Source organism: Pantherophis guttatus, chromosome 1, assembly GCF_059756535.1.
Source record: "Pantherophis guttatus breed Tessera chromosome 1, ASM5975653v1, whole genome shotgun sequence".
Classification (NCBI taxonomy): domain Eukaryota; kingdom Metazoa; phylum Chordata; class Lepidosauria; order Squamata; family Colubridae; genus Pantherophis; species Pantherophis guttatus.
In genome coordinates, this window is record NC_142063.1 from 186756370 (window position 1) to 186783682 (window position 27313).

The following is a 27313-nucleotide window of genomic DNA, read 5'->3' on the forward strand; positions in this document are numbered from 1 at the left end:
AAAGAGGGGCGGCGTCGTGAAAGCTCTTCGTCAGGGTTTTGTTGCCCTGTGAGCCGCCGTTCCTGTGCACTCTCGCTCGTTGGTGCAGACGACGGACTTAGCAGGAGGAACGCTCCCCTCCCTTTCCCCCCACCCCACCCCGCCCCGGCTTTTTGTCTTTTGGCCGCTGTTGACGTGGAGCTCCGGGTGCTTCAGGCTTTGTTGTTTTGCGCGGCTGAGCACAGTCCTGCCGGGGCGGCGTTTGCGGTCGTAGGCCTGGGCCATTCAAGGAAAAGCCGACGCGATGAAAGGTAACGAGGGTTAGGGGCGGGAACCGGACCGAGAGAGGGTTGCATTGAAAGCGCCATGCTTGAGACGCTGCCTTTGGAACTGAATTTATTTATTTATTTTAATTTGATTTATATGCCGCCCTTCTCCGGAGACTCAGGGCGGCTCACAATGCGTTAAGCAATAGCCCTCATACTTTTGTATATTTATACAAAGTCAGCTTATTGCCCCCACAAACTGGGTCCTCATTTCACCTACCTTAGAAAGGATGGAAGGCTGAGTCAACCTTGAGCCTGGTGGGATTCGAACGTACAGTCATTGCAGACAGCTGGTGTTGATCACAATGCTTTTTAGTCTGCTGAGCCACCATATACATATTAAGTCAATATATTTTGACCACCGATTAGCAACAAACATAACATCCAAGACATGCATTTTAGTCACAGATATGGAAATGATTTATAGCCTATTTTTAAAGCATGATTTTATGCTGTATTTAATGCACGTTGCATATCTTCTGTTAAAACCATGCTACATCATTTCTTTTTCCTCCCCAGGTAAATTCCATAATTTTACATATGCTTTGAAAAAGTATCTTGTATTGTTTTGAATTTTCCACCGTTTTTCACTGTTGGGTAAATTGTAGTATTCCGTGAAGGAGAAATCATTTCTCTGCACTATACATATTATATATTGTACACTATTCTTTTTAAGTCTATGCTATATTTATGTAGTACACATTCATAGATATTTATGATAATCCGTACTGGGGAGTGAGGTGGGATTGGGATGTCGGCTGTCACCCAAAATGTAAATGAAAACTTTTTTTTGTTCATAGTTGACGCAAAAAGGCTCTGGAAGCACATGGAAAAAAATAAAGTAGACAATATATTTGAGTGTATGCATAAGGCACTGTTGTCTTTGCAGCAGAAGATCGAAGATGGAACTGCAACAAGTGAAGGTTAGACATCTTTGCAAACTATCACACCTAAATTGAGAAATTAGTGAAAGAAACTCATACTCAGTTTTGCAGGTATAATTAGTGACAAGTTAACTGTGCAATAATGTATAATGGTAGGGTTAGAACTGGATAGAACAGCCATGCAGAGATTGCAGCTGAATCTAGTAAACAAATCTTATTTCTACTACAATGGTACCTTGGTACTCAACTACTTTGAAATTAATAAAATTTGGTACTCAACCCATTTTGATACGAAAATGTTGTCCCGGTACTCATGGTTTGTTTGGCACTCAATGCACAGTTTAGAACTTGGTGTTGGCTGCCTTGTGACTCACTACATTATTCCTTATGGGAATAATTTGTTTGGCACTCATCATTTTTGGTATTCAGCATGTCTCCCAGAACCAAGTAACGTTGTGTCCTGAGGTACCACTATACTGTGTGAATAAATTTTAAGCGCAGACCCGCACTTTCTTTCCCTGAGTAAGTTCAACTCCCTACCCACCCCAAAAAGGGAAAACACTGCACCAAATGTGAGAGCCTATTTTTTTCTGCTGTTGGTCACATTGATTTCCTATAGGATAATTGGTAAGAGGTTGCATGCCAGTGATATGTGGGTGGACTGAAGCCAGTTTGCATGGAGCCACTCTTTCTGCTGTCTGCCTTGCATCTTTCTTTTTCCTTTCTCCCTTGTCCAGTGAGCTGTTGGGGATAAGATCAGAGTACACTGCATGAGATTTACACAGGGCGTTTGCAGTCCATGAATGTCCCTATAGATTTTTATTCTGAATTTACTAGAACTAACCCACCATTATCTCCTTTGAAAGTATATTGTGCACATATTTAAATAAACGACATTGCCTGTCCAGAAGTATTTTTTTAAAAATACAGAACAGTAATAGCTTTTCTGATTTTCAGCTCTTTGAAGAGAGATATCAGTTTAAGTGTGGAACCAATTATGTGAAAATTTAGCATGTATCCCTTTATTCAGGTTATTTAATCAGATTCTTCTTGATCTTTATTTCTGTTTATTTGTGTGTCTTATTGTCAGAGTTGACTCAAGTCATTGCAGTTTTCTTGGCAAAGTTTTTTTTGGGGGGGGGGAAATGGCTTGCTATTGCTGCCTTCACAGGGTGGAGAAATAGTGACTGGCCCAAACTTACCCAGCTGGCTTCATGCCTGAGGCACAATCTCCTGATTGTGTCTTGGGCCTTAACAGCTACACCAAACTGGCTCTCTTGGTCTTTAATAGCAATGTTTTAATTTAGATTCTGCAGTGAGCAAATTTGTTGACCTTGGTAGCTCCTTGCAGTTCTGTGAAAATAATAAATAGGAGAAAAAATGTATGTGTACATATGGAGCTTCTTTGTTCCAAAATATGTACCTGTATTTGATACTAAGAATGTAGCAGACTATAAATTGGGAATCACACTTAAGTTTCAAAATGTTTGGAGGACTTCAGCTAAGAGATATCAATCAAAGGGACCATTTTACTTTTTATTAACATCTACATCATTTTAAAATGCTATATTTCAGTGCAGTTTTCTGTTTTTGTTATTTTGAACAGAATGCAACCAAGCTTTGGCACTTGTGAATCAGCTGGGTATGACTGACCTCTTACCCCTGGCGCATGGTATGAAAAATCTCATTGCTTTGCTATAACAGATGATGACATTTTTTCTTTCTACAGGCATTAGCCTCTTACCTAGCCAGAAGAAAAAGCCTGAGGAACTACTTTTCCTCACATATTGGCTCTTGCCTGATTTTTCTATAAGGAAATTGAGCCTGATTCCTATTTTCTACTCTTCATATTGGTTTTTCCATTCCAGCAGATTCAATTCTTGGGTACATGTGGTTTTAATTTTTCACAAAACATAAACATAAACTTGATCTAGTCATATTTTATGAGGGGCCCAAATTCAAATTTCATTGTGACAGATCAAAAGCTTTCTAGTAAGAATTTTGGGAAAGCTGAAGCCAATCAATTTAGTATTCACCATCTCCAGTAGCAAGGCATGCAATTCCCCTGAATTGGGTCATTGTTACCAAGCCCTTCCAGATTTTGGATAGAAGAATTTACCTAGCATACTGCCTGACCTTTATAGTGGAGATGGCTTTTATATGTGAAGTAGTTGCTTTTCCAATGATACATGTCTGTGGATTTACTAATCGACAGACCTCTGTTAGCAGAATATTATGGAGTCAAATTCTTGCTGGTTTACCTCTTTTTAACACTTATTGTTGTTTTACTAAAAGCTGTCTTTATCCATTGTTCATCACTTAAACAGGACAAAGAGTGCTCCTACTGGTGCATCAAATATAAGAGGAATGTGTTGCATCTATTTTGTCTCTAAGCTTGACGTCTAAAAGTACTGAAAAGAAATTCAGCGCAAACTCTGCCCTTCAGATAGGTAAAACCACCAGACTCCATCCTGTGCAAATGTTTTTATGGAGTTGGAGTGGGGATATCAAGGTTTGCTCTCTAATCCCCAAGTTTTTACAATAACAGTTTCATTCTGCATGCATCCTCCAGCTTTTTGTAAGTGTGATAGTGACAGGTTAATTTATGTGCACTGGAGGTGGGCTGTATATTTCATGAACTCTGAGATGAGGAAGAAAAAGTGAATTCCTCTTCTGTAGTATATTACAATAATAAATTAACATTTTAAATACTTTTTGCCTGATTAATGTTTCTATATTTGCATTAACATTAATTTTAATGATTCATTAATAGTTTCTTAAATGCATAATTGTGATAAATCTAAATTGTAATTTTAAATGTATACTTAAAGTTTTTATGTTCTTGTTCCAGTTAAAGAAGATAAGCATATATGCCATCTGGATTTACCTCAGTCTTCTCCAGGGAAAATTACAGAAGATGCTGGAGATGATTTTTCTTTGTAAGTAAAACTCTATAAGTACATAAATTGTCTTTTTGCTGTTTTTATATCTTAGAAGTTCAAGTTGAAACTTCATTTGGAAAGTAAGGTGTACACTAAACAGATTAGAGTACATCAGTCAAAACGACTGTTTTGAATATGAATTTCAGCCTTTCCCATTATTTCTCTAACTTTTTGTCTATTTTGGATCTTATTTTATCTTCTGTCTTTAGATTGTTTTTAGTTTCTGCCCTCCTCTCCTGCACTTCTCCAATTCATCTTCCTAAAACTTTTTCTCCCTGCCTTGCTTTTTCCTAGAAATTGAAATGCCCTTTGAATGGCAAATACATACTTCTTTTGGATACTAAGGCTGCATAGCTAAACATTGCTGAACATTTTATGATCATTGGTGGAGGAATTTGCTTTGAACCTTTATGAGCAAGTCTGTGTTGCCCAATCAGCATATGTCAGCATAGTTATATCAATTCTCTGTGTCATTGTCTCTGGAAATTCTCAGTCATCCTGCCAGAACCGATGAAGTTTCTTGGATGAAAAGCGAAAAATCTTCTTTTTCCTCAAGGAAAAAACAATCCAGTTGTCTTTTAAAACAGTACCTTTGAGATCTCTGTGGTGTTGTTTCTCAGCTAATGGCTATATGTGTCACTGATGGTGCACAGGAGTCTACGTGAGGCACATCTCCCTTCCCCAACCCAGGAAAAGAGCCCAAAAGAAAGAAAAACGGGGAGGTGGGCAGAGTTCCTGGTCTTCTGTTGAGCATCTGGACACAGCATTTCCTGAAGTCCAGAATTGGAGTAGTTAGGGATTGCACAGGCTTAACTTCCAGAATAAGGTTTTTCACAGTAGTTACCTCTCTCATTATTTGGATGAGTTTTAATCAGTTGCTTCTAGGCAAAATCTGTTCCTACATCAGTAAACACCCTATGTAGGCATAGTTCTCAGATTTATGGATAAATAGGCTATCCCCTATTTAGGCAGGTAGTTGTTCAACCCAGGTTAGCTTTTGCTCATTAATTTGGCAATATCAATAATAATACTGCAGTTTTTATGTCCTTAAAACTTACTATCGATGATAATGTGACAAGATAATCCTTATAAACATTCGTATCCTTAGAAAAGATTGATGGAATTCAGGTGGAGGTTTTTTCAGTGTCTTGTGTTGTTTTTAGAGAAAACTTAATGGAACTTAACAATATGAAAGATCGTTACTATATAGATTAACAGAAAATTGTAGAATTCAAATTCAAATCTTTATTGTCAGAGTACAACATGTGTACAGAGAGATTGGCTGAGCCTCCCTTCGTATACCCCCCAACCCAATACAACTCACAGTGAAAGACAGTAAAAGAAAAATCCCTAACCCAGTGAATCCTATTAACAAGCACTCAATCCTACTGCACCACGTGAATTTATTGCACATCGCGCTGGCCCCGCAAGTCGTACTATGTTGTTGTAAAGTTATTTTCCATTCAGAAGCCTGACAGCTCATGGATAAAAACTGTTCTTCAGCCTATTTGTGCGGCTGCCTATGCTTCTATATCTCCTTCCTGACGGCAGGAGAATAAAGAAGTGCTGACCAGGGTGAGAGTCGTCCTGAGGATTTTCCTCACTCTTCTAAGGCAGCGAGCCCTAGCAATGTCATCTAGTGATATCAGGGGACAGCCCAGAATGTTTTGTGCTGTGCTCACCACCCTATGTAATGTTTTTCTATCCATGACTGTCAAGCTGGCATACCAGTTCAATTTATAAATATTATTGGATTAAGATCATTGTGTTGCTTTCTTAATGCAAATAATGATGGTGAAAGCTGCCTGAATGATAAATAACCAGCATCTCTGTCCAGATTTTGGTCTATCTAAAGCTGAATCCAGCATAGAATCTCTATGGCAGGGGTGTCAAACTCGCATTGTCATGGCGGTGTCACATGACATATCAGGACTTTCCCCCCCTTTGCTAAACCGGGTGGGGGCGGGGCCAGCACATGACACACCCGGCCTGCGGCCCGCGAGTTTGATACCCCTGCTCTAAGGGGTTCAATTAATACAATAGCTATCTGCCACTCTTTTTTTTCCTGTTGATTCCCAACAGAATCCCTTTGCACCACTGAGATTATATACCAGCCTAGGCAGTTGTCACACACATTCCCCTTTGCTGTGAGGGTAGGATTTAAAAAAAAGCATACATGCATCAAACATGGAGAGGATTGAGTTATCAGGTTCACCGAACAATATTATGTTTGAGCAAATCCTAACATCTCACTGATGGCTTGACACTTTTTATTTTTATTTTTACATGTACGGCTATAAACGGCAGTCTGGAAATTGAAATTGATGAGGGAATGGATTTCAGAAGTGAAGGAGAATCTGCAGAGGCATCTTCCAAGTTCTACCAGGATCATGTCTGTTCTAAGAAATGTCTTTCCAAAAGACCATGGGATTCCTACAAAGGGGAAAACCCTTTGAAGTTGCCAATGCTGTGTCACTTCCAGAGATGGCATGCCAAAGCAGACTCTGGCTCAAAATCACACGATGTGCTATACAAAGCTCCTTGTGGAAAGAGCTTGAGAAATTTCAAAGATGTGCAGAATTACTTATTTCAAACAGAATGCAGCTTTTTATTTTTAGATCACTTTTCTTTCAATACCTACGTGCAGGTATTCAGAAGCAGTTCTAGTCCCCAGGCATTTGTCATTGATCCAGATATCAGCCAAGGGGCAGAGACTGTACCAGTGTCATTCTGTAATGATATCAACCATGATCGACTGCCTTGCTTTAAATACCGGAAGACCTCTTGGCCCCATGGATACTTCTTGAACAACTTCTCCAGCAGTTTTCTTGACTCCTGCAACTGTACCGATGGCTGCATTGACAGGTGAATAATTGTCCATTTTTAAGCAGCATTTTGAATAAAAGTTTTTATTTTAAGTATGTGTATAGTGATGAAATAATGGGGTGATTTGCCAAAATATGTTTCTTTAAATAATGCCTTGTTAAAGGTATCTGTGGCATCTACAAGATCAAACACAGACACTTGATTATTTTTGTTTACAAAATATGCAGAACCTTGAAAGGTCCTATTTAAAGGGGAAAGGTCAGCTTGCATTGTAAAGGAATTATTTGTTGAAAGCCTTAAATTTTTAAATTTAAGGAAATATCTTCCCTGGAATATATAAGCTATCCTGTGTTAATTGCTCTTCACTTGCATGTGAAATAGTAGAGCATTAAGATGATTCTGTGAAATTACATAAATGTGGAAATATGGCCATCAGTGGAGAAGTCCATCAAAATTCCAAATGAAATATACCAAGGAAAGCACTTAATATATTTGCTTTCTCTGAAAATGTTATCATCACACCAGAATCCAGGGAATAAATGGGCCATGTTGCTTTATTTCATATCCTTATTTCCACTAGATCTACTATGTGCTTTCTAGGACAAAATGTACGTGCCTGCTTCTTACAAAAAGAGCTGTCTTGAAAGCTTCTATGTCTCCAAGAAATGGACCATCTCACGGTTATACTTACAAAAGGCTGGAGGAACCTATTTCCAGCGGGTAAGGAATACTATGGTTAAGTTTGTGATACTTGTTACGTTGTATCTAATTTACTCACATGTTTCACTCATATAAACTCTGCTGCATTGCTGTTTTATATTATTATGGTTGGTCGCACAGTCAGCCAGATATTTAGACTAGGTTTGACATTCTTATCCACCCATGAGGCTTTCCCAAGGACCCAGGATAGGCATCTATTGCTGTTTAATGATGTTAAAGACATACAGATATAAGGCTATAAGATGTTCCAAATAATTTGGAATTGCAATTTACAATTGACTAATAGTGATTTTGTCAACGCTGATGACGTTCAAGTGGTGCTTCAGTTGACTGTACTGTATATATAGGCGGTATTGAGTAATGAATTTCGGATGGTTTTCCCATATAACTGTTGATATGACTATCAGTGATACTACTATTATTCTGGTGCCTTTGAGTCAGGGTTGATTCCAGGCAACTGGAAAACTGTGGGGTTTTTTTTAAAGTTTTTAAGTTTGTGGTTTCTCTGCTTCCTGCTAGGGCTGAGAGAGTGGGACTGGCCAACATCACCCAGCTAGCTTCATATCTAAGGCGGGACCGGAATTCATAGTCTCCTGGTTTTTAGCTTGGTGCTTTATCATTATACCAGATTAGCTCTCCCTTTTAAATAATAGTTTATAATTATTAGAAAGTTTGTTTCTCATTTCACCAAGGAACTAAAGGGGGAGGAAATGCAAATTGTGTTGAAGAACTGCTTCATGAATCTAGGTTTGAGCCTGGATATCCTGGTGCTCTCAGATGGTTATAGCTTAATGTTTTTGCAACATATTTTAGACCTGAAAGCTATAGGCAGTTTTTAGAGCATTTTAATTGTCCCAAATTGACCTATTTGTATTATATGTAAAACTGTCCTTTATTACTTATATGAGGAGCATTCTAAAATAAAAGTTGTAAAGATGTTGTTTTGGTCAGTGTTTGTTTTGAGCATGCCTGATATCCTTGACTTATTCATTTAACAATGGTTTGAAGTTATGACAGCCTTGGGAAAAGTGCTTTATAACCTATCCTCAAAGTTACAGCTGTTGCACCATCCCCATAGTCATGATCATAATCCAGTTGCTTGGCACCTAGGTTGCATTTACAAGTATGTAGTCATGTGATTACAATTTTCAACTTTTCCAACCAGCTTCCAACAAGCAAAGTCAATTGGGGAAGTCAGATTTGCCAAATGGCCGCAATGATTCCCTTAATATCTGTGGTAAAAATAGTTGTAAAATCAGATCTAGTCATGTGATGACTTGCTTTATGACTGCATTGACTTATAGAATTATAAGACTTGAAGGAACCTCCAGCGATGGAGCACTCTCCAACAGATATTCTCAATTGTGGTCATAAGTCAAGAACTACCTGTACTACATTGTGCCTCTGTATTGAACTTAAGTATCAATAAATACATTCTCTGCTAAGGAATTGCAATAGTTGTTAAAACAAAAGACACAATAAATAAATGCATTCATCCAGAAATGCCAATTGTTAGCAAATACTGCATTTTTCGGAGTATAAAACGCACCTTTTCCCTCCCTAAAAAAGGCTGAAAATTTGGGTGCATCTTATACTCCAAATGTAGCTTTTTCGAGGTGCTAGGAAGTAAAGCGATCTCCATGCTTTGCTCCCTCTGATTCACAGCTGTGCTTTAGAAGCTTTTTTTCAGCCCTAGTGATGCACTAGCGAGTGAAGTGATCTTCTGGCTTTTCTTGCTCCCTCCAACTCGCAGCTGTGCTTTAGAAGCTGCTTTTTATCCCCAAGCAGGGGATAAAACTAATGTGCTGAAGCTGATCAGACTAAGGACACTAGCGAGATGAATATCTGGTAGGCAGATTTTTTCCCCCTATTTTCCTCCCCCAAAACTAAGCTGCGTCTTACACTCCGGTGCATCTTATACTCTGAAAAATACAGTGTATAAAGTATACATTTTAAAACATTAGCCATCACTTTAAGAATTCTAATATTTATTTATTTATTTTATTTGTTTCAATTTCTATACCGCCCTTCTCCAAATAGGACTCAGGGCGGTGAACAGCCAAAGTAAAAAACAGGACATACAAAATTTAAAAACAGTTTAAAATAATTAAATATTTTGGCCGTAAATTAAAACAATCCAATTTAAAATCAATTTAAAATTTAACTCAAGCCAGCCCAGCTAGTTGAAATAAATAGGTCTTCAGGGCCTGACGAAAAATCCGGAGGTCTGTTATTGTACGTATCTCTGGGGGGAGGTTGTTCCAGAGGGTGGGCGCCGCCACAGAGAAGGCTCTCCCCCTGGGGGTCGCCAGCCGACATTGTCTGGCGGACGGCACCCTGAGGAGGCCCACTCTGTGCGAGCGTACTGGCCGGTGGGAGGCTATTGGTGGCAGAAGGCAGTCTCGTAAATATCCCGGCCCTAAGCCATGGAGCGCTTTAAAGGTGGTCACCAACACCTTGAACCGCACCCGGAAGACCACCGGGAGCCAGTGCAGCTCGCGCAGGAGAGGTGTCACATGGGAGCGCCTCGTCGCCCCCATAATCCCCCGCGCAGCCGCGTTCTGGACCAGCTGGAGCCTCCGGGTGCACCCTAGGGGGAGCCCCATGTAGAGAGCGTTGCAGTAGTCCAGGTGGGAAGTGACGAGTGCCTGAGTGACTGTGCGTAGGGAGTCCCGATCTAGAAAGGGGCGCAACTGGCGTATCAGGCAAACCTGATAAAAAGCCCCCCTGGCCACGGCCGTCAAATGATCTTCTAAAGACAGCCGTGCGTCCAGGAGGACGCCCAAGTTACGAGCCCTCTCCGTGGGGGCGAGTGATTCACCCCCAATAGCCAGCGATGGCATCAGCTGGCTATATCGGGACGCCAGAAGCCACAGCCACTCGGTCTTGGAGGGGTTGAGTCGGAGCCTGTTTCTCCCCATCCAGGCCCGCACGGCCTCCAGGCACTGGGGCATCACTTCAAGGGCATCGTTGGGGTGGCCTGGGGTGGAGATGTACAGCTGGGTGTCATCAGCGTACTGATGGAACTCCACCCCGGAGCCATGGATGATCTCACCCAGCGGCTTTACATAAATGTTGAACAGAAGGGGCAAGAGGACCGACCCTTGTGGCACCCCACAAGCAAGGTGCCTTGGGGTCGACCGCTGCCCCCCTGTCAACACAGATTGTGACCAGTCAGAGAGGTAGGAGGAGAACCACCGCAGAACGGTGCCCCCCACTCCCAACCCTGCCAGCCGGTGCAACATGATACCATGGTCGATGGTATCAAAAGCCGCTGAGAGGTCTAACAGGACCAGGATAGAGGAGCAACCCCTATCCCGAGCCCTCCAGAGATCATCCACCAACGCGACCAATGCCGTTTCCGTGCTGTGCCCAGGCTGGAAGCCGGACTGGAGCGGGTCTAGATAGACAGCTTCATCCAGGTACCGGGGAAGCTGTTGCGCCACCACACTCTCAACAACCTTCGCAACGAAGCGAAGGTTGGAGACTGGACGGTAGTTAGCCAAAACAGCCGGATCCAGAGAAGGCTTCTTGAGGAGGGGCCTCACAACCGCTTCTTTCAAAGCGGCCGGCAGGACCCCCTCACTCAAAGAAGCGTTAACAATCTTCTGGAGCCAGCCTCGTGTCACCTCCCGGGAAGCCAGTACCAACCAGGAGGGACACGGGTCCAATAAACATGTGGTCGCGTTCAGCCGTCCCAGGACCCTGTCCATGTCCTCGGGAGCCACAGGATCGAACTCCCCCAGATAACACTCTCAAGACCTGCCTCAGTCATCCCGTCCGGACATACCCAGTCAGAGGCCAGCCCTTCCCGAATCTGAGCGATTTTGTCATACAGATACTGCACAAAATCCTCAGCTCGGCCCTGCAAGGGGTCATCCCGCACTTCCAGATGGAGGAGGGAGCGGGTCACCCTAAACAGGGCGGCCGGGCGATTATCTGATGACGCGATAAGAGCGGCAAAATAGCTAGTTTTCGCCGCTTTTATCGCCACTAGGTAGGTCTTAATATGAGACCTCACCAGTGTTCGGTCAGATTCGGAGCAGCTGGTCCTCCAACTACTCTCCAGGCGTCTTTTCCGGTGCTTCATCTCCCTAAGCTCCTCGGAAAACCAAGGAGCTAGGTGAGTTCAGTGCCGGGTCAGAGGCCGCAAAGGCACGACACGGTCCAAGGCCCCAGCAGCCGCACTATCCCAGGCGGCCACCAGGTCTTCAGCCGAGTCATAAGCCAGAATCTCAGGAAATGGCCCAAGCTCCATCTGGAACCTATCAGGATCCATCAGGCGCCTGGGGTGGAACCACCTGGTCGGTCCCGCCTCCCTGCAGCGGGGTGCAGCGGTTAGAAAGTCCAGTCGAAGGAGCGAGTGGTCAGACCATGACAAGGGTTCGATGGCTATATCCCCTATATCAAGGCCACTCAGCCACTGACCAGAGACAAAAACTAAGTCCAGAGTGTGTCCCCCTGTGTGAGTGGGGTCATGAATTAACTGAGTAAGGTCCATGGCCGTCATGGAAGCCATGAACTCTCGAGCCACTTCAGACGTTTCACCGATAGATGGCAGGTTGAAATCCCCCATGATGACAAGTCTGGGGGTGTCCACCGCCACCTTGGCTATAACGTTAAGCAGCTCGGGCAGGGCCGTTGCCATGTGGCAGGGAGCCAGGTACGTGACCAACAAGCCCATCTGTACTCCACAACCCCACTTCACAAAGAGGGACTCACATCCGGCTATCTGTGGAACAGTGGTCTCCCTTGGATCCAGACCTTCCTTTATAATAACCGCCACCCCCCTGCCCCTGCCCTGAGCCCTCGGCTGATGAAATGCATGGAAGCCTGGTGGGCATATATCCACGAGGGGGACTCCCCCCTCCTGGCCCAACCAGGTCTCCGTAATGCCCACCACGTCCGCCTCACCTTCCTGAATAAGATCGTGAACGAGGGGGGCTTTATTAACAATGGACCTGGCATTGCATAACATCAGCCGAAGGCTCTGGCTCTGAGAATCTGGACAACCTGGGGAACGAGGAAAGCATTGGGGACCGGAGTGCGCAATCGCTCTAAGATAGCGAGTGCGCATTTCCCGAACATGATGCGGTCCCCAGCTTCCGCCATATCTGCCCCTCCCACTCACTATACTGATGGAACAGTCCTCTTTAAATCGAACTCCAACCCCCTCCCCGACCTCCGGTTCTACGTCCCTGGTGTCGTAGCCCTTCACTGAGGCTGGTCTTGAACCCGGTGGATTTCCCCCAGAACCCACCCTAATCCCCCCCGAACCCCTTAAAATTTTAGTTAAAAACCCACTAAAAAACCCACTTAAAAAATCCCTCAAACTCTTCTTTGCCGCATGCCATCTCTCGGGGCTCCAATGCCTGTCATCAAGATAGGCCCTCGATAACGAAGAGGGCCAAACCTGCGAGAGGGGGGAATCTCGCAGGGCATGAAGGTCATTCACCGAGTACATCTAAACATCAGGGAGGTGATAGTCCATGGCCGATAACCAGGGGCCGATTTGATGTTATCACAGTCAGAAGGAGTGAAATGCCGGACTTCAATGGAATTCCAATGGAGCACGTGGGACCTCATTGCCCTCATTGCCCTCTCACGGCAATGGGGGGAGTAAAATGCTGTTTCGATCCGGCAAGGGGTGACCCACCCCCCCTCTCACGGCGGCTGGTCAACCACGATCGTCCAAAAAGAGCCGGAATTGAGACAGCAGCTGTAGACCCGCTCCACTTGAGCCCCCAGATGTAAACCTCCATTCAATGGAGGGAAAGAATGGGGTCAGGTCAGTCCACATAGTCCAAACAGGTTCAAACAGCGGAGATCATAACTGTCATAACTCCGGGGAGGTCAAGATGACACCTAGACCCGGAGATGATTGTTCAGCAGGCATGCGCAGCATGGCATCACCACCTTCAGGGGGATGCGGGGGTGAAAGAGGAGAGCAGAGGCAACAAACACCACAGGGGGAACCCCTCAGTCATGGTCCAGCTCTCCCCAACCCCTCCCAGATCTTCCTAGTAACCATGCTGCTCGCCTCGCCCGGCCTCCATAAATCCTCATGGAGGTCTCTGGGACGATGTTGCTAGATCATTTGTTGATTTCCATTTGCCTAGTCAATTGGGACAAATCTTGTACTGTTCATACATTTGTTATTTTCTTAAGAAACCTCCAGTTTTTCAATAGTATAGTTACTGATTTGTCTTGCCTTGAGTTCATATGCTCATTGCCTATTTTTCTTCATCTTTCTCTGTCCAGGCAAGCAGCATCCATATTGGAAGACCCAAAGGAGTGAATGTGTTTGGGTATTTGTTTATCTGTCTGTGCTCACACACACTTCGATGCTTTCCCCCATAATCCTCCTTTATCTTACCTTTGTTTTGTGTATCAGAGTTTATGAATGCAGCTTCCTCTGCAGCTGTGACAAGAACATGTGCCAGAACAGATTGGTACAGCACGGTCTTCAAGTTCGCTTACAAGTCTTTAGCACTGAAAAGAAGGGCTGGGGAGTTCGCTGTCTTGATGACATTGACAAGGGAACATTTGTTTGTACCTATGCAGGTAGAGCAAAAGTATTTTAAGTACAGATGGTTTTATTTTATATATGTATACCCACATGCACATATTATCCATACACACACACACAAACACAGTAAAAGATTGAGTAATCATTGAAAGTTTCAGTACTGAGTATTATGATTCCAATATTCCAATGAATTAATATTTGCATAAATATTCATTGAGGTTAATTTGTTTCTGTAGGAACAGTTTTACCATTTCTTCTATTTTCAGGTGATGTAGTTAATTAGGTATTTCAAATCGATGCTTTACCTCTAAAAAGTGTTTAAAGAAATCAGTATTCCAGTTGTGATTTTATTTTACTTAAAAGAATCTTGTCTAGCATCTTGTCCTGACTGATTAGGCAATATTTTCTCTGTGAAGCTGTCTAGAGAACTAAAATTTTATTTTATTTTATATTTTATTTTATTATTTTATTTTCCCGCCTTTATTACTTGATAAGTAACTGAAGGCTGTGAATATACATAATATTCCTTCCTTCTCCTATTTTCCCAACAACCATAACCCTGAAAGGTGAGTTGAGCTGAGTAACTAGGCCAAAGTCAGTCAGCTGGTTTTCATGCCTAAGGCAGGACTAGAACTCACTGTCTCCAGGTTTCTAGCCTGGTGCCTTACCCATCTAGCCTGGTGGCTTAACCCAGCATCTTAAACAGCTTTATTTCAGGGTCATTGTTATGTCCTCTTTTATAGCTATCAGTGATATTAAAATAACTTTAATTGGATATTATATTAGAATTCTTAAGTATATAAAATCCCCTTCTCCCCACCCCCAAAGAAATGCCTATGACATAGTGAATACTACACTGAAAATTTTGGGAGCTGTTTCACCAGCAAATTGCATTTTAGAGCTTTGAGATAAATGAAATGCTCCAGTTGGAACATTCTTTGTTAGGAATATTGCAAATGGAATTAATAAAATATTTCAGTACATTCTCATCTGCTAAAAGGGAGGCTCTTCTAACCTCTTCTTGTAGGGCTATTTTAGTCCCTTACAATTTTCCCTTTACCCACACCTGACATAATAGCATCCCGGAAACTCGGAGGTTCTTCTGAAGTTATGCATAGATTTATGAAATTTTAGTTTGCAGTCATATTTACACATACTAATCTTGAATGTAGAAGTAGAACTGTATTTCCGGAGTAGAAATCACTTCTTTATTTTTGGATGATCTGGTTTCACTTCCAGGTCATCCAAAATTCACTTAAGCAAGTGGCTAAGCGCTCAACTACTTATGATTGCTATGTGAGGGAGAAAAATATTCAAGTATGTCCTCGCTAATCTGTCCTGTTCAAGCTGTTTTGTTTCCGTGGGATAAGGTTTCAAATTGCTTGCTGCCACAGTACGTTACTGGGGTTTCTTGTTTCTCAGTTATCCCAAATAGACTTGAGTTCTGTCAGTTTTTACTGTCAGCAATTACAATTGAAGGGAGTGGTACAAAATAATGTAATCTGAAATTAACATTAAATGTTGTATTCCTATCCTGCATTTAGATTTAGACTCTCTAACACATAAAATCAGTAGGGCAAGGGGAGATCCGCTTTAGGCAAATCTGAGATATCCTTTTTGCCTTCCTTAAATGTTTATCTTTTTTTATTGCCATACTTAGGGTATAAATTTCATAAATACAGTGTTTTATTCTAGGGAAATTGATGTCCAGAGATGAACATTACCAGGGTAAAAATAGTGGCAAAATTGAAGACGTTACCAAGAATACCAACCAGAGTTTATTTTCAAGAAAGAGAAAACTGAGTACAGTCTGTTCTGATTCAGAGAATGAACTTATTCAGGACACTGGAAGACAACAATCTTTACATCTGGATGCTGAAGGTCAACCAAATCGGCAAGTTAACAACAATTACATGTTTAAATAGTTAACATCCCTTCACTGTTTGAATCTGGATGAAGCCACATTTATGGTCCATCTTGTAGTGACTCATTAACAATACAAGCATTTAAAAATCCATGTTAGATCAGAATATATATACAATTGCTCTGAGTAAGCATGGCTCCTCTCCCCTTGAGATTAAGTAATGAGGAAGGAGTTTGTTGGAGAGTCTGGTTCTTTGGTGGTAGTAAAGAAAGAGAAAGAAATTAAGCCCACCTACCGGACCCAGAGAAGATACAATCCAACTTAGAAAAATGTGTTCAGAATACTAAGTGAGAGTAGTGTTAGGAAGTTGATATTATTTTACATGTGCTTGAGGCAAATGGCTGATTTCTTTCAAGACAAAATTTTAGGCTTAATCCCCACTGTGGCTGAGTCTACCCAAACTATTCCTTTGTTCATTTTACCTCTCCTGATGTTTAATCCTCATCTCTAAATTTAAAAATCCTCTATATTTTCTTCATTGTTGTGTATTCCTGAGAGCATTAAACGTATGTTTTAAATGTCCATGTACTGAAATGGTTGGGGAAGGGCCTCCAGGTGACTAAATGGGAAGCATTTTTGGGTTTATTTTATAACCATAGTTGAGGCTAAAAAGAAAGTGGTGGCAGCAAATATTTGCTGAAAACAATAAATGTTGCATCACTCTAAAGTAGAGCAGACCCAGTTGTGAAAAAGAGCCTTACGACATAAAAAATGCAAATCATAATATTACACTGTGTGGTGATGCCCTTTATTTATGTGAAGCCGCTGGGCGAGATCATCCGTGGCTTCGGGGTGGATTTCCATCAGTACGCTGATGACACTCAGCTGTACATTTCCACCCTGAGCCACCCCAATGATGCCCTTGAAGTGATGTCCCGGTGCCTGGAAGCTGTACGGATCTGGATGGGGAGGAACAAGCTCAGACTTAACCCTTCCAAGACCGAGTGGCTGTGGTTTCCGGCGTCCCGTCATAGTCAGTTGACTCCATCACTGACTATTGGGGGTGAGATCTTGACCCCCTCAGAGAGGGCTCGCAACTTGGGTGTCCTCCAAGTTGGACTCGCAGCTGTCCCTGGAAGACCATCTGATGGCTGTGGTCAGGGGGGCTTTTTATCAGGTTCACCTGATTTACCAGTTGTGTCCCTTTCTGGATTGGACTCCTTACGCACAGTCACTCACATCCTTGTCACTTCCCGTCTGGACTATTGTAACACTCTCTACATGGGGCTCCCCTTGAAGAGCACCTGGAGGCTCCAACTGGTCCAGAATGCGGCCGCGCGGGTAATTATGGGAGCGACCCGACGCTCCCATGTAACACTGCTCCTGCGCGAGCTGCACTGACTCCAGGTGGTCTTCCAGGTGCGATTCAAGGTGTTGGTTGCCACCTTTAAAGCGCTCCATGGCATGGGCCCTGGGTATCTACGAGACCGCCTTCTGCCACCAATAGCCTCCCATCGACCGGTACGCTCCCACAGAGAGGGGCTCCTCCGGGTGCCGTCAGCTAGACAGTGCCGGCTGATGACCCCCAGGGGAAGAGCATTCTCTGTGGGGGGCCCTATCCTCTGGAATGAGTTGCTCCCGGAGATTGGTAGGATTACCGACCTGCGTACCTTTCGCCGTGCCCTAAAAACATTACTATTCCAACAAGCAGTGCTGGCCTAAAAAATAATAATATTTTTACTATTTTAATGGGTTGTTTTATTAGAATTTTCGGCCAATTGATTTAATTGTTTTAACTTGTTTTTAATTTTTCTATTGTCATGGTTTTATTCTGGCTGTACACCGCCCTGAGTCCTTCGGCAGAAGGGCAGTATAGAAATTTAATAAAATAAAATAAAAATAAAATAAAATTACAGCAGTTCCAAAACCTTCTTAGTATATAAATGATTCTTTAATGCTTTAAATCTCTTCTCAAATTAAGTAGAAACTGGGCTTTCAACATAGTTCAATTGACAATAATTAATATTATACAAACTCTTTTATTTCAGTAGAATATGCTAAATCTTCAAAGTGGATGAAACTCCCAAGTGGATCTTTGAGTCTCTTTACATTAAAAAAAAAAAGTTTCGGTAAATTTGTAATCTTTGTAGGCATTTACCAATACAAAATTTGCACAAGATGACAAGGAATTTGCTGTAAACACTGAGCAATTACTAGGACAATTAATCCTACAATTAATAATTAAAAAATAGTTTAAAGAATTCTACTTTAACGTATGCTATATAAAACCATGTTTCTGTTAGCAGAATTCAGAACTACACTTCATACAAGAATTGGAATGTACAAACTATTGCAAGACCTAAAATTAAAACATCCCTTCTTCAAAGACAACGACAAGAACTAGTAAATATTCTGCATTTATTTTTAGACTGCCTTCTTGGCTTTTTACTTTATTTTAATGTATACTTTGAATGTTTCAAATCTGTTCTGTTTCTAAATTTGGTAGCGAGGTAATAAGGGAAGATCTTACTTTGCTCAGTGAGTAATAATACAGTACCACAGTATTTCTCAACCTCAACAACTTTAAGATATGTAGACTTCAGCATGCCGGCTGGGTAATTTTGGGAACTGAAGTCCACGTATCAAAGTTACTGGGGTTGATGAACTATCCTGCACTGTTCTTTCCTTTTCTTTCCCCCAGAAGAATATATATACGTATTTTAATGAGATTACAGATAATCCCTAATTTATTACCACAATTGGGACCAGAATGTCTGTTGCTAATTAAGATCGTTGTTAAATAAGTCATGAACTTTTCTGCAACAGTTGTTAAGCAAATCACTGTGGTTTTTAAGTGAATCTTGTGGTTAAGTGAATTTAGCTTCCCCCCTTGATTTTATTTGTCGAAAGCCAGCCGAGAAGGTCACAAATAGCAATCATGTGCTATGGGGAGGTTGCAACCATCATATACACCTGCAAGGTTGCCAAGTGCCCAACCATGGAATTGCTGCAACAGAAGCAACAGTTGTAAGTGACTTTTCCCAGTGCTGTTGTAACTTGGATAGGTCGCTGAAGGTTACAAGACGAGGGCTGTCTGTATTGTGTAGATGTGTCAATTATTCCGAGCTTGAAATAACTGTTTTGAGATTAAATCAAGCTGTTTTGACCTTAATGAATGTGCTCCAACATTTCATTGAACTGGCAAATGAAATTGTTATAGTCCAGTTCAAATTTGAAAAGGCTGTTTTGCATTTGAACAGTTCTGAGTTTGAAACATTTCATGCACCTTTGTAGTTAGGAGAAGTAAGAGAGTCTGAAAAAGGAGATTATTTTAGGATAGCACTGTTTGCTGAATCTACTTTTAAATTTGTCCTTCCAAGATGGATGGACTGGAGTACTCCATTTCACAGATTGATCCTGCCTAAGTAGAATATTTGGGTTTGATTGGAGATCAGGAGAGAGAGTTAATTTTTATTTATCTTACCTCGCCCTTCCCCAACATGTTCTGTGGCACTGAATGAAAACCAGAAAATGTGTTTGTTGTATCCAAGCCCCAAGAAAGCCAGATGGCTTCTAGAAAAAGATCAAAACCTTGAGAAATCAACAAAATAAATCCAGGATTAAAATTCCTAGTTTGTCTACTCATACTAGATTTCTTTCTTCAAAGGGAATTACTAATGCCAGCTCTGATGAAGATGAGAGTTCTTTGTGTCAGATGTCAGGAACAAGAAGAATAACTTCAGCAACCAAAAAAGGAGATGAACGTAAAGTTGCACCATTTTTTTTTCATTTTTAACAAATTTGAAAATAAAATTGCATATCTCAAAACCACTATTAAGGAGTTAAAAGCACTACAATTGCACCAAGAGCCTTGGTGGTGCAGCGGACTAAGTGCTGTTATATAGCATTTAGCTGCCAGCTGCCTGCAATTAGTGCGAGTTCAAATCTCACCAGGCTCAAGGTTGACTCAGCCTTCCATCCTTCCGAGGTAGGTAAATTGAGGACCCGGATTGTGGGGGCAATAAGCTGACTTTGTAGAAACACCACTTATGGGGGGCCAAAAGCCCTAATAAGCAGGTATATACAAAAGAATGAAGGCTATTGCTATAAGTGCATTGTAAGCCGCCCTGAGTCTTCGGAGGAGGGCGGCATATAAATTGAACTAATAAATAAATAAATACAATTAATAAAGTTAAAAGAAAACTGCATAAAAATAATGCTGAAATGTAAAAGCATGAAAAATTCTTACCAGCAGAGAAAAGACTATAATATTCTATTAATATAATATTCAGCCTTTGCCATGGTTTCTTACTTTTGGTAGACAGATAGCCTCAAATATTACCTCCTTGATACTCTGACTTGAAGAATTTTGAGCTTCTTGCTATGCGGTCTTATGTATTTAGCAGACATACAGTATGTGGGATCTGCTATGTGATACGTGACATGAGATTTATGATGCAGATTTTTTTCTGAGCGTAAACCATTATCAGAGATACACAGTTTTTAATCCAGAGAAAATAAGGTACTTCACATCCCACTTTTTCTATATTTGTTGGCAGCTCCTTGAAGGAGTTGTGCCTTTTCCTGGATTTGTATATGTGAACTCAGGAAGCAGAGACAGCACAATGACATTACCCTGTCATTATCTCTGAAAAAAGTGAATCTTCTGTAAGCAGCTGCCAACAGATAAAGCACAGTATTCACAGCAGAGGCAAAGGGGCTTTGTCCTTCGATCCAAATACTGAAAACTTAGGTATGGCCATGATCGTGCTCGGAATCTGATAGAGCTTTGGATTCAAAAATAATATTTTAATAAATTGGTCTAGCAAATTTAAAGCAGAGCATCTATACTAGATATTGGAAGGTGTGACTGTGAGATGTTCCTAAATCATATGCTAATTTTGAAATGCTTCTTTACAGAATCAGGCCTGCAAGGAGAATTTGAGAATTTGGTAAACACCATAAATTCTGAAGCTAATACTGATTGCCATAAAGAGAATCTCCTTTCTGATGCTGTATTGAAAAATAAACTGCCTGTGGAAGATGACAAAGAAGTGAAAAAACAACATAAAGACATACTTGAATCAGACAACACAATAAAGCGAAAAACTCAGAGAAACAGACAGGAACTAGCTTGTACGAAGGAGGCAGCAGAAATTGAGACATGCCCAAAGAATGAAGAAAATCCTTGTTTGCTGGATGCCACAAGGGAAGGCAATGTAGGCAGGTTTCTTAATGTAAGTTGTATTTCTTTATTTCTTTTGTTTCAGTTTATATCGCCACCTATCTGAGCCAATAGCTTTGGGCAATGAGCAATATTTAAAATCAAAGTTCAAAAATATACAACCACAACTATAAAAAGTAAAATACACAGCAGCAAGAAAAATGCAGCTATCACTAACACAACCAGGAGATGTGTCCCTTCACAGACTCAGGGTCCTGGGACTTGAGAATTTTATGAAAGGGTCAGTAAGGATGGGGACATCCTGATCTCCAGAGGGAGAATGCTGAGTACTGTGGGCGCTACAGGCTCACCTTCTGGGCCCTGACAACCAACTTCTTTAGCTGACAGGACCCAGAATACGTGCCCATCCTGCTTGGCTAGTCAGGTAGAAACGAATGGGGAAAATGTTCCCTTCAGTAACCAGGTCCCAAGCCATGAAGTGTTCTGTCCCCGTCTCCACACACACACAAACACAGCCAGCCGAGGGTTAAGAAAACACTTGGCACGCACACAGGTTGTTATCTAAAACTTGGCAGCTATACGAGCATCAACTGCCAAGGGCTTTACTTCATCAGATAAACAGAAAATACATACAAATTACAAATAGTCCAGTTCAAAACAAGGAACCTTCGGCAGATTTAGGCGTTGTTCAAGTGACTAGCCAGAGTTAGTTTTTGTTCGTCACAGAGTCTTAAACAGCCACCACACTCTCTTATATAGTCTCTGGGGTGTGGTCCAGTGACTCAGTTATAATCCCTGGCACGCCTCCTTAACTGCTGCAACCGTTTATCACGCCTTCGTTGGCGTGGATCCAGGAACGACAGATCACCTCCCTCGCTCTCATCGGAGACACCTGGCTCCTGGCTAATCTCCTCTTCCTCAGCCAGCACTTGAGGCAGTGCCAGAGGGGAGGGGCCTGGAGAGGGAGGCCTGGCCGACTCCTCTTCTTCATGTTCGGAGCCTTCTTCCTCCGATGAGATAGGCTCGGAGGGCGGGGCCACAACATGAAGGGTTTTAAAGGTGACAACCAGCTCTTTGAATTGTATCTGAAAGCACATTGGCAACCGGTACAGCTCACATGCACTAGATCAGCATATTTACTGTACATGCAGCCACATTCTGCAACTGTTAAGGCTTTCAAATGCTCTTCAGGGGCAGCCCCATGTAATGAGTATTGTGTTAGTCCAGACAGGTCATTGTGGAATGAATAATACTGAGCAAGGCCTCCCAATCCAGGAACAGGCACAACTGATGCACAACCTGAAGGTGAGCAGTGGTTCTCCCATTGGTTCTCCCAATGGTTCTCCCAAGAAGTTATGAACTCAGAAGGACCTCCATATTGCTCATCAAATCTGTTTGGGGCAGTGCTACCACATCCAGAATCAAAAATGGAAGATCCTTAGCCTGAGAACGTTCAAAATCTTAAAGCCACTAAGTCTTGCTTGGGTTGAACCACAACCTGTTTCCTAAGAAAATGTACCTAAGACAAGACCAGAAAAATAGTTCCTCAGTTTCTAGCTGAATTCCTTAACCATTACACCAATCTGGCTCTCACATACTGATGATACTCACCCTAAAAATCAGATGACCTCACTCAGTGGCTTCATGTAGATGTTAAACACTGTGCTACTGACCCCCATCTCCCAGAGGGGGTCCAGAAGGATTCTGTGATTGATAGTATCAAAATACACTAAAAAGTCAAGAATAGCAAGGATGGGTGTACTGCCCCCATTCTAATCCAACAAGAGATTATGCAAAATTGTATTCATACAGTCTCATACTCAGGCCTGAATCACAATTGAAATGGATCAAGTTAAAGAAGTATCTTTTTCATAATTAATATTACACTAATTTTGAAAAACGTTATAGTTTTGCTATGTGTTGAAATAGCAATAACAATAGCAGTTAGACTTAGATTCATATACCGCTTCACTGTGCTTTCCAGCCCTCTCTAAGCGTTTTACAGAGTCAGCATATTGCCCCCAACAATCTGGGTCCTCATTTTGCTGACCTTGGAAAGATGGCAGGCTGAGTCAACCTTGAGCCGGTGAGGATCCTGGCAGTCAGCAGAATTATCCTGCAGTACTGCAATCTAACCACTGCGCCACCACGGCTCTTATGCTGAATACTGAGAACCTTCAGCATCTGTATGCAGTCTTCAGGAGCAGTGTAACAGATTTACAACTTTTGGTCTGTTTTTGTACTTAACGAATATGATATAAAGAGTTAAAATCTGTAGCTCTTATCTATCCACCAATTTATAAAAGTAAACCAGTTATCTTTTAGTTTTATATTCTATAATTCACATGCAAATATTGGGAAATCTTTTCAGCCTTAAATTTAGATGCCAGTGATAAGAGTAACCAAACACAGAACTGGATGATGATAATAAATGAGGGGGTAAATAAATAAATATGTTCAGTATATAATTAATGATATTTTGCTAAGCCATTATGTCCACAGTAAGGAAATAGGGCTGAAGAGTAGAGCCAGGAAAAAAGTTAGGATTTGAAATGGAGGAAGGGGCTTGATGTGAAGAGGTCCTAAAATGAGGTTTATGGTCTCTTCCCCTCCTTTTATTCTTCATACTGTTGGAATAGAAGTAGCTGCCTCTGGCCTTTGAAGTTTGTTCTACTCGTTGACTTCTCCGGGAGCAATTTTGCTTTTGCTTTTATTGGTCTGGTTGAACTCAGTGGTAGAAAAGTCACCCAAGAAGTGTGGCTAGTGGGAGAGTCACTAATCTCTTAATCCAGTAAACCAGCAGCACCAGGTTCTTGTATAATTTAACAATTAAAAAGAAATAGGACATGGACATTCATCGAACAGAGACTACTAAAGATTATTCTACGGCTGATAAGAGAAAAATATAAGCATAAAGAATTCAGAGAAGAATCTTAAGTGTAACCATTCATTGTGAAAGGCAGGGCTGTCTGCTTTTGATCCTTAAAAGACTGTTGCCATACAGTTTCTTGAAACACAAAGCTTGAAAGGGTCCTACAAGAGTGTTAGAGCTAACAACAACTTTTAACCAACCAAAGCAAAGCAAGAGATGTTAATAAAATAAATAAAAATAGCATAAAATATATCAAAAAACAGCACCATGTTTTTATAACATATTGATATTAAATACACAGATTTTGTTTCTTTATAAAACCATTTCCTCTTTTGTTTTTATTTCTTTGCATTAAGGATGTTAAACATTACAGAAAAGAATAGTTTGATCAGACCTGACTCCATAAGTAGAGTATGTTTACCAAAAGAAACGATCCAAATGTGCACAAAAAGTATATTAAAAGAAAACAGGTGCTTCTATTTTAACTGTTATTTATTTTGTTTATAGCACAGCTGCTCTCCTAATCTCTTCGTACAAAGTGTATTTGTAGAGACTCACAACAGAAATTTCCCCTGGGTGGCATTCTTCACAAAGAGGTTTGACATTTTTCTTTGTTAACAAATCGTAAGCATAATTCTGTGAGCAAAAATAGATTTCTACTAAGAAAAAAAATGTATAAAACTGAATATTTGTTCTGTGGTTATCTTCTACTGAACAATACAGAAGGCAGAAAATGGAATGGTGTTATTGCTGAGCCATATTAAAAAGAAAAACATAATAGCAATGATTTTTATCCCATTTATAAAGGCAAATACGACATAGCTCTATGATTGTGTCTGATTTTTATAGCATAAGTGATTGAGTTTGGAGTAATATATTTTTATGTCTGCACTATAAACAAATCTTGATATTTCAGGGAACTGATGAAGTTATTTTGGGATTTGAATGTGCGGCTGTATATGTGTGTATTGATTAATAGCTATTTGATCTTAGAATGTTTATCTTCATAACATTAAACACCTCTGCTTTTATCTTGGGTAAATGCTCTGAGCTTTTTAGATATTATTAAATGTTCATCATATTAATTATAAACCAGAGAGAAAAGCATGTTTTAAAGTGGGTTTGCAAACCATTATTAAAAACCAATAACAGTTTTAGTTGTTGCAGAAGAGATAATTTTCCTGGCTTTTCATTCTTGCTAATGTTCTCCTGCATGATCTCCAGGGACAGAGCAGACTTTAGTGAAGTAAACCATGGTTTTATTTGTTTCTTTAACCTTAAGAACAGAAATCTTGATTAGTGCTACTTAAGCACTATCTGCTAGATATTCAAATTTAGTAATCTTAAAATTAAAATTTAGTAATTTGTTACTATGACAGGCCAGGGGTAATTGCTAACACTTTGGAGGACAGAGGGATCTTGACAGATTTGAACATTGGGCCCTAGCAAACAAAATGCAGTTCAGTGATAAGGAAGGTAAGATCCTGCACTTAGGGAGAATGGGTGTCCTAGTTGACCACCACTTGAGTATGAGCCAGTACTGTGCTGCAGCTGCCAAAAAGGACCATGTAGTCCTAAACTGCATCAACAAGAGGGATAGCATCAGGATCATGGGAAGTACCACTTTATACTGCACTAGTGAGATCACATTTGGAAGACTGTGTACAGTTCTTATTACCAAGATAGCTGTAAGTTATGTAAAGAACAGACATTATTGCTGCCTTGTTGGGAGTCTTAAGCCCCATCCCATATTTGTACACTCATAAAAGTAAAAGTAAGCATAAATCCTCATGGATTATTGCTATTATTCTAATTGTGTGGCATATTTGCTTTTCAGACATGTAAAAGCTGGAACTGAACTTACATGGGATTATGGTTATAAAGCTGGAAGTATGCCTGAGACAGAGACTACCTGCCAGTGTGGGAGTCTGAAGTGCCGGAAAAAAATCTTGTAGAGTTTTTATATGTATTAATCTAGAACCTGGTGAAATGGGCAGCATACAAATAATATACTTTTTTTTAAAAAAGGATTGTTACGCACCTTTTTGGATCAAGGCATCTTCGCCCTATCTACATTTATTAATGGAAGCAACTCATTTCAATCTAGGACTGATTTCAGTCGCTGCTTTGAGTTTTGAACAGCTTCCTTGGATTTCAGTTTTAGTGATTTGAGATAGTTGCACAGATACTTTTTGGATCTCAACTTTACCAACCAAAAAGGAATTCGTAAACCAGATAGACTGGTTCCTCAAGGTCAGGTCTAAGACCTGCTGCTGAGAATTTCCACTATACTATACACAGTACTGAGTCAAATGTATGAAGTACTGAGTCATATGGACAAACATACTAATATAGTAACAGGCAACTAGCTTCCTATAGTCGTATTTGTAAAGATGGATTTTTTTTTAGCAAGCCAATGGTTATTGCGTGAAAAGATAGTATTAATAAAAATATCCAGTAGAATAACAAAAGATTGACAGGTATGTAATAGCAGCACACACATGTGAATTATAATCATATCCTACAATACAGCTTTGCCTCTTCCACCCAAATTCCTGTGGACCCTCATAAGCAAGAAGACCAGACTTGGCATGGAGTGGCACACTGAAAATTGAGAAGAGTCCTAACAGCTTTAACTTTCTTAGTTGTATGACATATTTATCATAAGTCAATTCTTGTGTACACAATTTTGTGTGCTGTAACCTTTTAATTACTTGATTACTGTGATAAAGATTATTGATTCAGCAAACCCTGTCATTCTTACTTTACACTTTACTTGCATGCCAAAGTCCCAAAAGCTCTGCCCAGCAAACAAAGAAACAATCTCTTTTAAGATTTAATTAAAATTATGTTATATCAGAAGCGTATTACAATGGTTTTTTGATAGTATAGTCTGTGTAAGAATGGTTTTAATTCCTCTACTTCTCTTCACCTTCAGACTTCATTCTAGATATGCCAATAGAACAATTGGCATTTGTTCATCAAACTTCAAAAAATGTTGCAACTCAACTATTATAATAAATTGGATTTATATCTCCACTAATCAAGTCAGGACATAACCCCTCATTTGCTATTAAGATAGAAAATTGTCTAATGCTTTGTCATCTGTATTTGCTGCCTTAAATAATGTGTAAAAATAATAAAATATGGGAAATAAATGATTAAATAAAAAGGTCCATCTCACCA

The 27313-nt window shown here is 40.9% G+C and overlaps 1 protein-coding gene across 3 annotated transcripts; it reads left to right on the top strand.

Moving 5' to 3' along the window:
• On the top strand, positions 1 to 27313 carry SETDB2 (SET domain bifurcated histone lysine methyltransferase 2). 3 transcript variants are annotated; one of them, XM_087886384.1, is made up of 14 exons: positions 1 to 290; positions 1106 to 1228; positions 2796 to 2861; positions 4041 to 4128; positions 6439 to 6996; positions 7558 to 7677; positions 14072 to 14241; positions 15902 to 16100; positions 18377 to 18473; positions 19738 to 19834; positions 20991 to 21307; positions 24635 to 24723; positions 25507 to 25603; positions 25965 to 26094. In XM_087886384.1, exons 1-13 carry the CDS (start codon positions 284 to 286, stop codon positions 25571 to 25573), a joined length of 1998 nt encoding a protein of 665 aa, XP_087742510.1. In that variant the 5' UTR covers positions 1 to 283; the 3' UTR covers positions 25574 to 25603; positions 25965 to 26094. The 3 variants fall into 3 exon arrangements, with proteins under 3 accessions (XP_087742510.1, XP_034282651.2, XP_087742520.1); XM_034426760.3 differs by lacking the exon at positions 25507 to 25603 and having other exon boundaries at positions 25965 to 27313; XM_087886394.1 differs by lacking the exons at positions 1 to 290; positions 1106 to 1228; positions 2796 to 2861; positions 25507 to 25603 and adding an exon at positions 3517 to 3639 and having other exon boundaries at positions 25965 to 26876.